Source organism: Sphaeramia orbicularis, chromosome 10 (assembly GCF_902148855.1).
Source record: "Sphaeramia orbicularis chromosome 10, fSphaOr1.1, whole genome shotgun sequence".
NCBI lineage: Eukaryota > Metazoa > Chordata > Actinopteri > Kurtiformes > Apogonidae > Sphaeramia > Sphaeramia orbicularis.
In genome coordinates, this window is record NC_043966.1 from 20,739,390 (window position 1) to 20,749,976 (window position 10,587).

A 10,587-nucleotide genomic window follows, 5' to 3' on the forward strand; every position below is an offset into this window, starting at 1 on the left:
TTGAAACCAAACGTATATTGATGTCATAATCATACCTAACACTATTATCCATACCTTTTCAGAAACTTTTGCCCATATGAGTAATCAGGAAAGCAAATGTCAAAGAGTGTGATTTGCTGAATGCACTCGTCACACCAAAGGAGATTTCAAAAATAGTTGGAGTGTCCATAAAGAGTGTTTATAATGTAAAGAAGAGAATGACTATGAGCAAAACTATTACTGCAAAAAACGTACCAAAGCTTTTATTCAAGCTCTCAAATCCAAAATCCTAAAGGATCCAACCAAATCCATGAGAAAAATGGCAACTGAACTTGAGGTAGACAACAAGACCGTTAGAAATGCAGTAAAATATGATTTGAAGTTAAAATCTTACACAAGAACACCAAAACACTTGTTGACAACAGCAACAAATCCAACTTTAGCAATTTTTGGGAATCATGTTTATGGCCGCCTTCTAGCCCAGATCTAAACCCTCTGGATTCTGCTATTTGGGGCGTTTTAGAACATGCTACCAATAGAACATCACACAGCAATGTCGACTTTCTTAAAGATACTGTTAAAGAAGAATGGGAGAAGTTGTCACCCGAATATTTGAGGAACACTTGTGCAAGTTTCAGGAAGCGTGTGAAGGCAGTTATTGAGAAAGAAGGAGGACACATAGAATAAAAACATTTTCTATTATGTCAATTTTCTTGTGGTAAATAAATTCTCATGACTTTCAATAAACTAATTGGTCATACACTGTCTTTCAATCCCTGCCACAAAATATTGTAAATTTTGCTTCCCCACCCTGTAGTAGTGTCCAACATATGTCAATGGGCAAGTTACTGTGTTTTTTTGTTTGTTTGTTTGTTTGTTTTTTGTTTTGTTTTTTTACAGGTAAAATACAGCAGAATGTGTTAATATTAACTGGTATTGCTGACAGTGGCTAACCTGGCGAGCTAACTTTGCTACACGTTCTTACAGTGGTGTTATTAGACAGGAGTTAGCTTGTTCGCATGCTAACTGTGGTAGATATATGTGTAATACCTTGATATATTCGAAGTTGCATCAGTTTCTCTAGAATTGAATCATCTGATGTTGTTTTTGAGCGTTTCAAAGTACTTCCTTGCAGATACAAGATGCGTAGCAGGGAGAGGTGATTAAAAATTGAACATGTGGAATGTTGCTAACTTCAGAGACAGACTTCATCTTTTGAGAACCATTAATGATAGTGAATCTGAGTCTTAAATCCGAGCTCTGTAACACACACACACACACACACACACACACAGAGGCATCCCCACACATGGAGTGGGTGCATGTTGTTACAGTAAACGTCTGTTACTGAATTTGTCTGTTGGCTCTTTTTTATTGCAAATAAACACAGGCAGCGAAACCTCTCCGGTGGGCGAATTCATGCAAATAAATCACCATGAAATTGTACTTTGTGGTGTACCCGGGTGCACCATTAGACTCCCCTTCAGTTTGTTATTTATTCATTGTCGGTGGAGCAGTGGAGCAGCTCCAGGCAGGCAGGTTTGAGTATTGACTGACCTCCTGCAGGTGGCAAAAATGAAGTCTTGGAGTAGTGTTTTTCTCTTTAAGTCCCCAATGATCGTTTTATTCTGACTTCAGTGTCCGAACAGTTTGTGTGTGTGTGTGTGCGTTTTCAATTGTTCTTCTCTTGATGATCTAAAGGTGGTTAGTAAGCAGAGGTGGAGGATTATCTCTCTCCTGGCCCACTCTGCCAGCCGATAGCAGATGGTTTGTTTGAGCGAGGGGAGAGTACGGCTTTGATGAGAGACAACGGCATCAAAGCTGTCATTAAACACTCCCACTAATCTGAAGCCACAATATACAAGAGGCTTTTTAACAGCACTGGGACTGTGGGAAAAGACACCCAGAGCTTGTGTTACTCCGAGTCGAGGGAGAGAGAAACAACATAAACCGGTGCCTCTTAACGTCCATTGAAGGGTTTTTTTGTTTTCTTTTATAGTTTGACAGGTGACTGAAACCGTAGGTGTGTGACATGCCTTTGCTTTTGTTTGTTCAACTTCAGGGATCATCTCGACGTTCCTGCACGTCCACCCGTTCGGAGCCAGCATCGAGTACATCTGTTCCTACCTGCAGCGTTTGGACACGAAGGTAAACAGGCTCGAACGAATCCAAACTTCCACTGCAGCTCTGGCTTTGGGATCAGGCTTAGAATACATGGAAACATACAGATACAGTGTCGCCCCCCCCCCCCCCCCCCCCCCCCCCCCCCCATAGGGTTGACATATGGGTTTGTACTGTGCCAGGGTCCCGCTGTGCCGTTAAGTCAGTGCTCCTTGATGCAAGCAGCTCTCTGTATTGCCTTTACAGCCCTCTCTGCAGAGCGGGGTTTTCATTTTGCGGAAGAGGTCTGGAGGTTAAATGCTCAATATGTCATTTCTACCGCTTGGGGTCTCCAAAACAATAACAAACAACGTAGATTAATGTGGTGAAATAGCAGCAAGACCCAGAGTTATTATGATCTCAATATTTCCAGCAATTTCTATGTGTTGTTTTTTTTTTTTTTTTATTTTGGTTTTTATTACAGTTTAGTGTTAAGTGCATAAATAGTCTTGGTTAGATTTTTATTTTGAGGAGTTGGATAGTTTTATCTCACTTTTATTCACTTTAGTGTCACTTTTGTGTCTGGTAGTATGAAGAACCTGAATAAAACAGTACATGGCATCAATTATGAATGATAGAATTATTTATTTAAGGTCAGAACCCAAAAATGGATCGCACAGATGTTCCTATTGGGTCACCGGTTGGAGGAGGAATATTCGCAGAAGAACAGTGTTCATAAAAGTGTACAGAAAAGAGTTTATAAATGTTGACCTCGCCAAAGCCATGTCAAATGTTGAGGAGAACCTTCAGCTGTGAAAGACGTCAGATGATAAAGTGATGTAACGAGACTAAAATGGCATAACAGACGCAAGCTGACAATGATTATGTCAAAGCTGGACATGATGTATGAGGTGGAACAATGTTATAATGATGTAAAAAGGCAACAATGAAGTCAAATAGGTAACAAGATTAAAGTGGCATACTTTACATAACAAGACAAAAACAACATGAAAGATGCAATAACGAAGTGAAAACAATGAAACAGATACGAGATGACATTCAAAAAAAGCTTTCAGAGTCGGTGTTTGATCGTGGAAGAGTAAATAATAATGTAGATCTGTGGGAATTCAGGTCATGTTTTTGTGAGTCTGGGTCCCGAGGAGACTCGAGCTGAAAAGGTTTGGTTTTAATATACCGTGGAAAACACATAATTTTTTTCAGTCAGAGTCAAAGTTGGATGCTTCTATGAAACTGGGTTCATTTTGGTACCTGGCACTGTGCCAGCTTTTTAGACCCAATAATAAAAGAGAAATTTAGACATACCCCCCCCCAGGATGTACTGAATGATGACCTCAAATAAATGCAAAAAAAAAATGATTCTCTTGCTCTGAGCCATCCCAAAATGAATGAATTTTTAATAAAATATTAGGGCCAAAAATAAGACCAAAATTGAGATATGAAAAGCCTCCTAGGTGTCAGTGCATTTGATCTGGAAAATCTGGTTTGAAATGGTCTTATATACCACTATAAAGACACTGTGTTCAATGTGACAATCCCAGTGGTTTTTCTAATCCAGACATGCAGGTTTTTCATGAATCTCAGTCTCATTCCAGGTTTCGCGTGTAACTCATCGTGTCCATTCGTGTTACGTGCAGAACCCGCCCATTTAAACACACATAAATCGCGAGTGATTTTGTAGCAGCGGTCATTTTTGCGAAACACTCTGCCTTGCATAATTAGTTCAATTCCCAAAATGAACCTGTGAGAGAATAAAAAGATATTTGAAAGAAAGTAGCGCATAATTTTTATGTCCTTTTTGCTGTGTTACATGTGGATTTTTGTATAAAAATATATAAAAGTGTTTTATCTGAAAAATAGTTTCTCTTTTATCTCGGTAAATATTTATTTTTAAAATAGACCCATAGTGCTTCCAAACTTGCTTCATAACATTAGTCTATATCTGGATTGAATTTTTAGCCCCCCTGTCCTGTTTTTGGAGACTAGTTTCATTTCCATAACCTTGTAACCATGGAAACGTACAAAACGACAACACAATTCAACCAAATGTACAGTCCAACACAGACCCAGATTATGATGAATATATTACGTCTTATAGCTTTAAGTCAGACTGTTTTGGTAAGTACTGTCATTGGTTTTCTTCCTGGAGGTATTTGGGACGAATGATCCCATTCTCATGTTTGTGCACTAAATATAAAGTTAGACCCAGCAGACATGTTTTAACCGGAGAAGGCAGGAGGAGACGGATTTTTATATCAAATGTAAAATATCTGACCATCAGCTCCACACAGATATGAGAGACGTATTGATTTTCTCATCCAGCTCTTGTTTCAGCGAGAATATCCCGATGTGCGTTTAGTCGGAAATCAAATCTAAAACATGCCCAAACCCTTTTCATAGAAAGTTGAACTTCGGAGACAGTTCTTCTCACTTTCCCATTCTGAAGCGTCAGAGCTCTGCGCCCGGCCATGCCTGGCTATTTGTGTGATTTCCCTTGATGCTCGAACATATCAGAACTAGATCCCTCATTCTGACACTTCAAGCCCAACACCACCCTCAGTCCTCAGATACCCTTAGTTTCCACTCTGTCTAGCGAAGCACGGCTATTTTATCCCCATCGCTCAGGCATTTTAGACACATTATCGCTCGTCCCTGCCAGTTACTAGACGCTTTCAAAATGCCAACTTTCAATGTCACCTCTGCACAGTAACGCAGAGATTAATGGCTATTTCTGCCTACGAGAGGACGTCGGTACAGAGTCCGATCGTCACCACTCTATTTCAGAGAAGACACATTATTATACATCCGTGATGAAACCTTCAAATTGCAATTTCAACTCTAACTTGTTAATCTCTTTGAAACTCATTTGTCATCTGCTAAAAGTTTGTAGCACATCCACAAGGTCACCCCGAGAAATGGCTGTTCCCTGTAGCATCTCCTCATCATCAGTCTGACTCATTCGCACACATGCAAAGAATAGAGTGCGACCGCTTTTCTTTCTTGCCTTATGGGGGTTTTTTTGGTCTGCTGTGCGTCTTCGTGTGTGTAAGTGTGTAAGGGTGTGTGTGTGTGTACGTGAACACCCACCCACATCTGAGTTCTCTTTTGCATCTGTTGCTCATACGTCGACTCCACTCCACTCACACACATCAAGCGGCCCACCGAGTTTAGTCAATATCACCGGCTAGACTCCCCGACAACAAGCCCAATCCTCTGTGCTTATCTGGTGGCTCCACACACAGCTCCTTTGTGTACGATGACACACCAGTCATACCTCCATGATGGACCCTAATGCGACCTGACATCAGCGCGGGGCTCCGACGATCTAGTTATTAATGCAAGACACTGTGGGCTGTCATCAGCGGCTCGTACGCTGGATTTCGGCTCTTGTCACCTCAGGATTTCGGTTGAATAGTGATTCTGGAGCCAGATTAGCTTCGTCACGCAGCTGCCGTGTCATCGCTCGGTCGCTATAAATTTAGTTAAGACTCTCCACTTGCTGCAGAGGTGTGGAGTGAATGTTTTGCGAGTGTTTGCGAGTATGAATCGAGCACAGAGGAGGTGTGGAGTGTGGATCTATGAGCAATGCTCAACGTTAATTTGCTGCCTCCGAATAATTGTGTAACACAGGAGTGGGAACTTTGCTCATATTAGTGCTGGGTGATCCTGCCAAAACATCATCTGACGATACTCTGAAGAAGAATCACAATCCACGTTCTGAATCACTATTTTCTCACTTTATAAAATGTAGAAACAGTTACAAACGTAAACAATATACGTTGTGGTTTTCTCTGGTTTCTGGGTCAGGCTGTGTGAGATGGATTTAGGTGTTGTATCTGAGTAAAAACTACATTTTTGGATCATTTTGGACCAACATTGCATACAACATTGTCTACATGAAGTAAATGACGGACAGTTTTGTGGATGTATAGCTGCAGTGTCTTCAATAATCACTTGGGCTACGTTCACACTGTATGTCATAATGTTTCATTCAGATTTTTTTTGCTGAAATCTGACTTTTTTTTGTGTGTGGTTATTCACACTATAATTAAAATGCAAAGTATGATAATGAATCAAAAACAGGTACTCACATAGAATAATGTTAAAGTCTGACCTGTGTAAATCAGACTTATTTCACATCAGAGTTCAGAAGTCTCATTCAGAGGTAATGGACTTTCTGTGATTCTTTATTATTATTTCTACAGCAGCAGCAGTGACACAACACATGACACAAACTATACAAGTTAATGGAGACTTAAACTGAAGACTTAAGTGCAGGTAGATGCCAATGTATGACTGTAAACACACTGACTGAAAGAAACTTGGTAGCCTAGCAACCTGGGCTAATGGTGTTAATGCTACAAAAAAGTGCACCAGTACCCCACCTGTATCCCACCAGTACCTCACCAGTACCCCACCTTTACCTCACCAATACCCCACCTGTACCCCACCTGTATCCCACCAGTACCCCTCCTCTATCTTGCCTGTACCCCACCTGTTCCCCACTAGTATCCCACCAGTACCCCATCTGAGATATGAGGAGTGTTTTTTTTTATGAGAACACCGACGTTACCAAGTGGTTTTGATCAGGACCCTGGTCCCGGTCCCCCTCAGTGATGACAGATTCAGGATCTCTGTGGTGTGTTTGTAAAAATCGAACACAGTGAAGGTCAGTGAGTGATGTGGATCTGCATTCTCAGCAGGATGCGGGTGTTGATGTTTTTTCTGAATGAAGAACATTTAATCAGGCCTTAAGGAGCTCCATGTACAGTTTAATAGATCTCACCAGGTCCACAAAACCTGAGTCCAGACCTGAGTTCACTGATGAGCCTGTGTTTAATAACTCACAGCTGCACACTGTACTTACTTTAGTTAAGTGTGTTGGCATCAGGCTACGTATTTGTTGATTGAATACCCAAAATAGTCATCATTAATATGCTGGTGCAGAGGAAAGAGAATGTGCAGATATCTGACCTGACATCACTCAGCTGAAAAAAAAGTTTTGGAAGTTGAGAAGTTAGTATTAGAAACTCTTAATGGATAAATAATGGAACATCTGTTCCTGTATCATTTTTCCCAAAGTGTTTCCTTTCATTTGCTGTAAATTACACGGTCTTCAACTCACTGTAGACAAACACAGCTCATGAAGCATCGAAAGCAGCATGAACTGGTGAAGAACACGCAAAAAACGCTTATTTCACCAAACATTTAATGTCTGGAAGTTAAAGTATAGACACTTAAAAGTTTCCACTATCCCAAATATTATCATTTGTGTTTCAAAAGGTGTGGCTGCATCAGACACAAACAAATACAAGTACATTTTTTGGTTTATTGTTAACAAGAAAACATGTCATGTCCTGGATGTGTTTCATTATCTGCTGAAACATCCAGTTTTGACGGTGACAGAACAGAGCGTGTGCAGAAGTGACCATGTGTGTTTGGAGAATGGAACTATACTTGTCAGAGTTCAGTGACTGAACACTGACTGTGAATGCAGTGTATCCTCCTGAGACCCAGGACAGGACAAGTTTGGCCTTTTTTACTTTTTAATGAAATGAGGGCTGGAGAGTTGAAGGGTCGCCGGTTTGATTCCACAAACTGGCAGGAAAGTTTTTGGCTGATGTGCCATTGAGCAAGGCATTTAACCCCCCATTTGCTCCCTGGGTGTCTGATATGGCAAGCCCACTGCTGTTAGTGTGCAGTGTGTGGTGTGTTCCTGCATGTTCTAGTGATGGGTTAGATTTCTGTGTGTGGTGCATGTACGGTACACTGACAATACAGGAAGAACCTTCATCTTAGTCTTTGCAGTGGACAGTGTTTTGTTTTTGTTTTTTTGTTGTTTTTCACTTTCTTTTTAAATGAAGTTGTGAAACTCTTGTCCCCCACAGAGGATAAAAAATGCACTGGTTGGTCTCAGGAGGATATCACAAATGCATGGGGTGTCCACAAACCTTTGTAACTGGAATTTTCATGCAACATTTTCTTAAAACACACACCTGTGATTAGTAGGCCTGTAACAGTACACATACCGAACCGAACCGTTTGGGATCAGTTCAGGTCCTGGTGAAAGACAACAACAGGGAAAGAGACGTTAATAAGACGGACGTTGTTTACCACCTATGAACTACGGTAGTTCTAAAACACTTACACTAGCTCTGTCTGTCTCTCTCTCACACACACACACACGCGGTATAAAAGAGGAATCGAACCTGGAGTTAGATGTTGAAAGTATATAAAGTTGCACTTTTGTTTCACGCCAGCGTTAGTTACGGACCCCCCTGGCTCCGACCAAAAAAAAAAAAAAAAAACATCTCCCCAACAAATCACACCCTGCACGCGCGCGCACATACAGTGGCCTAAACAGTTTGTTCTCTGTCCTAAAATAAATAATTTGGTTAATTTTTTGTTGTCAAAGTTTCTCTTCAGTTTGTTTAAACAGAATACCAGTTTACCCTCTTGTTAATGTTGCACTTCATGTCGAATTTTTGGGGTATTTTTCTGCAGAATGTGAACTGACAGAGCTGAGATTTGATTTTTGTCATTTGTTCAAAACTACCTTTCAGGGAAAAGTGCAATACTAATGTTTAAAATACATTTAGTAATATTAATAATTCATTTTATTTTCTATTTGATTTATAGCAGCAGAATTATATTCCTGTTTTTCTATATTCTATTGTCTCCAAAAACTGGGGGAAAAATGTTCAAAAATTCATAAATGTATTAAAGACATTTTGAGGGGTTTTCTTTCTTCCCGCACCAAACCGAAAAAAACGAACCGTGGCTTTGAAAACCGAAAACGTACCGAACCGATAATTTTGTGTACCGTTACAGGCCTAGTGATTAGTGAACCCAGTGGTATGTTACTGCACATGTTCGGTCCAGTAGGTGTGTGTTTTTTTCAAGTGCCGTCAGTAAACGGTGTGAGCAGGTGTTTTGTTTGCGTCCAGGCAGACGCGTCTGTGTTCAGTGTCTGACCTGTGTTTTTGTGCTCGTGCAGATTAACCCCGGCGAGGTGGAGGCTCTGCTGTCACGACTGCCCTGCACCTTCAGACAGGAGCTGACCGGCGTGGGCGCCAGTCTGGAGAAACGCTGGAACTTCTGCGGCTTTCAGGGCATCAAGAGCACATAAGACCTTACTGCTGACACTTCTGGGACGAGCAGACAAAGCAACACAGGGACGTTATATAAAATGTGAAAGACATAAAAACCCACAGATATCAAAGGGAGTGGGCTGAACCTGACTGTAACAAGGACACAGAAGACTGAGCACAAATCTCAGATCAGGAGGAATGTTACATGAGCATTTCAGAGACTCTGTGTAGGTGGCACAGACGTACAGTACAAACGCGCCATCGCCATGGTTACAGGAATGTTGACACCAAACCTCGGTGACAAAATCCTCATGAGCTTGAACTCTCAGTATCTCAGTGTCTGCAAAATATTTTTAGACATAATGACTCTGACGGTGGCAGAAGAGCCGATTCCTACAGTCACTGGATTATAATGTAGTCGCCGTCTACGGGGGGGGGGGGGGGACTTTGTACTGTCTGAACCTGTGATTGGCTCCATGTGCTGTCAGTGTGGGCCAGGACTACAGGGCTAACAGGGAGGTTATCAGGGTCTACGTGAACACTTCAAACCTCTGTACCCTTCATCCTCCTCCTCCTCCTCTTCTCTCTGTTCCTGGTTTGTAAAATAGATCACAAATGAATATATTTCTTCATTTTCTGTAAAGGCTGTTCAGAGTTGCATAGAATCATTTGTTGTAATACACTGTAAATGCCTGGATGATATTTTTGATTATAAAAGGACATTTGAGTATATAATGCTCTGGCTGTTTTCTGTGGGCGGTGTGTTTGTGTGAATGTCTGCACAAGCATCTTTTAAGCCTGTCAGGCCTTTACTATCAGTCCTGAGGGACACACATGCACCCACACAAGACAAGCGTCTGCCTCCGTTTGGGTCCATTCTTGCTTGAAGGGCATTCTTTTTCTTCTGATGTCTACTCTTTTTTTTTTTTTTTTTTTTTTTTTGCTTCTCCCGACGCTCAAGGCTGGTATAAGGACATTTGTGTCTTTCAGAACACACTTACACCTTCACTCACTCAACCTTTATGTTCACTCGGAGGATATACTGACATCAGGGCACCGTTTTCAGATTTACTGAATGAAGCCGTAACATACAGTCGGCGTCGAGGAGTAACTGTCGTACAGTTTACAGAATAAGTCTTAACACTTCAAAGGCTTATTGGGTCAGGTTCAACAATCCACCTGTTCCTGGTGATAAATCGTACACTTTCACTGTCAACTTTTTAACCCTTACGTCTGTTTATAAGAGAAAAAGATCCATTTATTTTTGAAATGGTGCGTATTTTTCTAAACTGCTTTTTTTACTTGAAGTACTTGACATGTTATTGAAATACTCTTTAAACTCTGTTGGTTGGCTGCAAACAAATAAGAAAAAATATGCAATTAAATGACAGCTAGCACT

The 10,587-nt window shown here is 41.0% G+C and overlaps 1 protein-coding gene across 4 annotated transcripts in view; it reads left to right on the plus strand.

Moving 5' to 3' along the window:
- enox2 (ecto-NOX disulfide-thiol exchanger 2) overlaps positions 1–9,918 on the plus strand; it is a 230,979-nt gene extending 221,061 nt beyond the window's left edge. For 3 of the 4 annotated variants that reach the window (XM_030145753.1, XM_030145756.1, XM_030145755.1), the window contains 2 exons: positions 2,042–2,127; positions 9,095–9,918. In XM_030145753.1, the coding sequence (XP_030001613.1) occupies positions 2,042–2,127; positions 9,095–9,226 (218 nt within the window). In that variant the 3' untranslated portion in view covers positions 9,227–9,918. The remainder of the gene's footprint in view (positions 1–2,041; positions 2,128–9,094) is intronic. The other variant, XM_030145754.1, reaches the window with a different exon arrangement.
- The last annotated feature ends 669 nt before the right edge of the window (positions 9,919–10,587 follow it).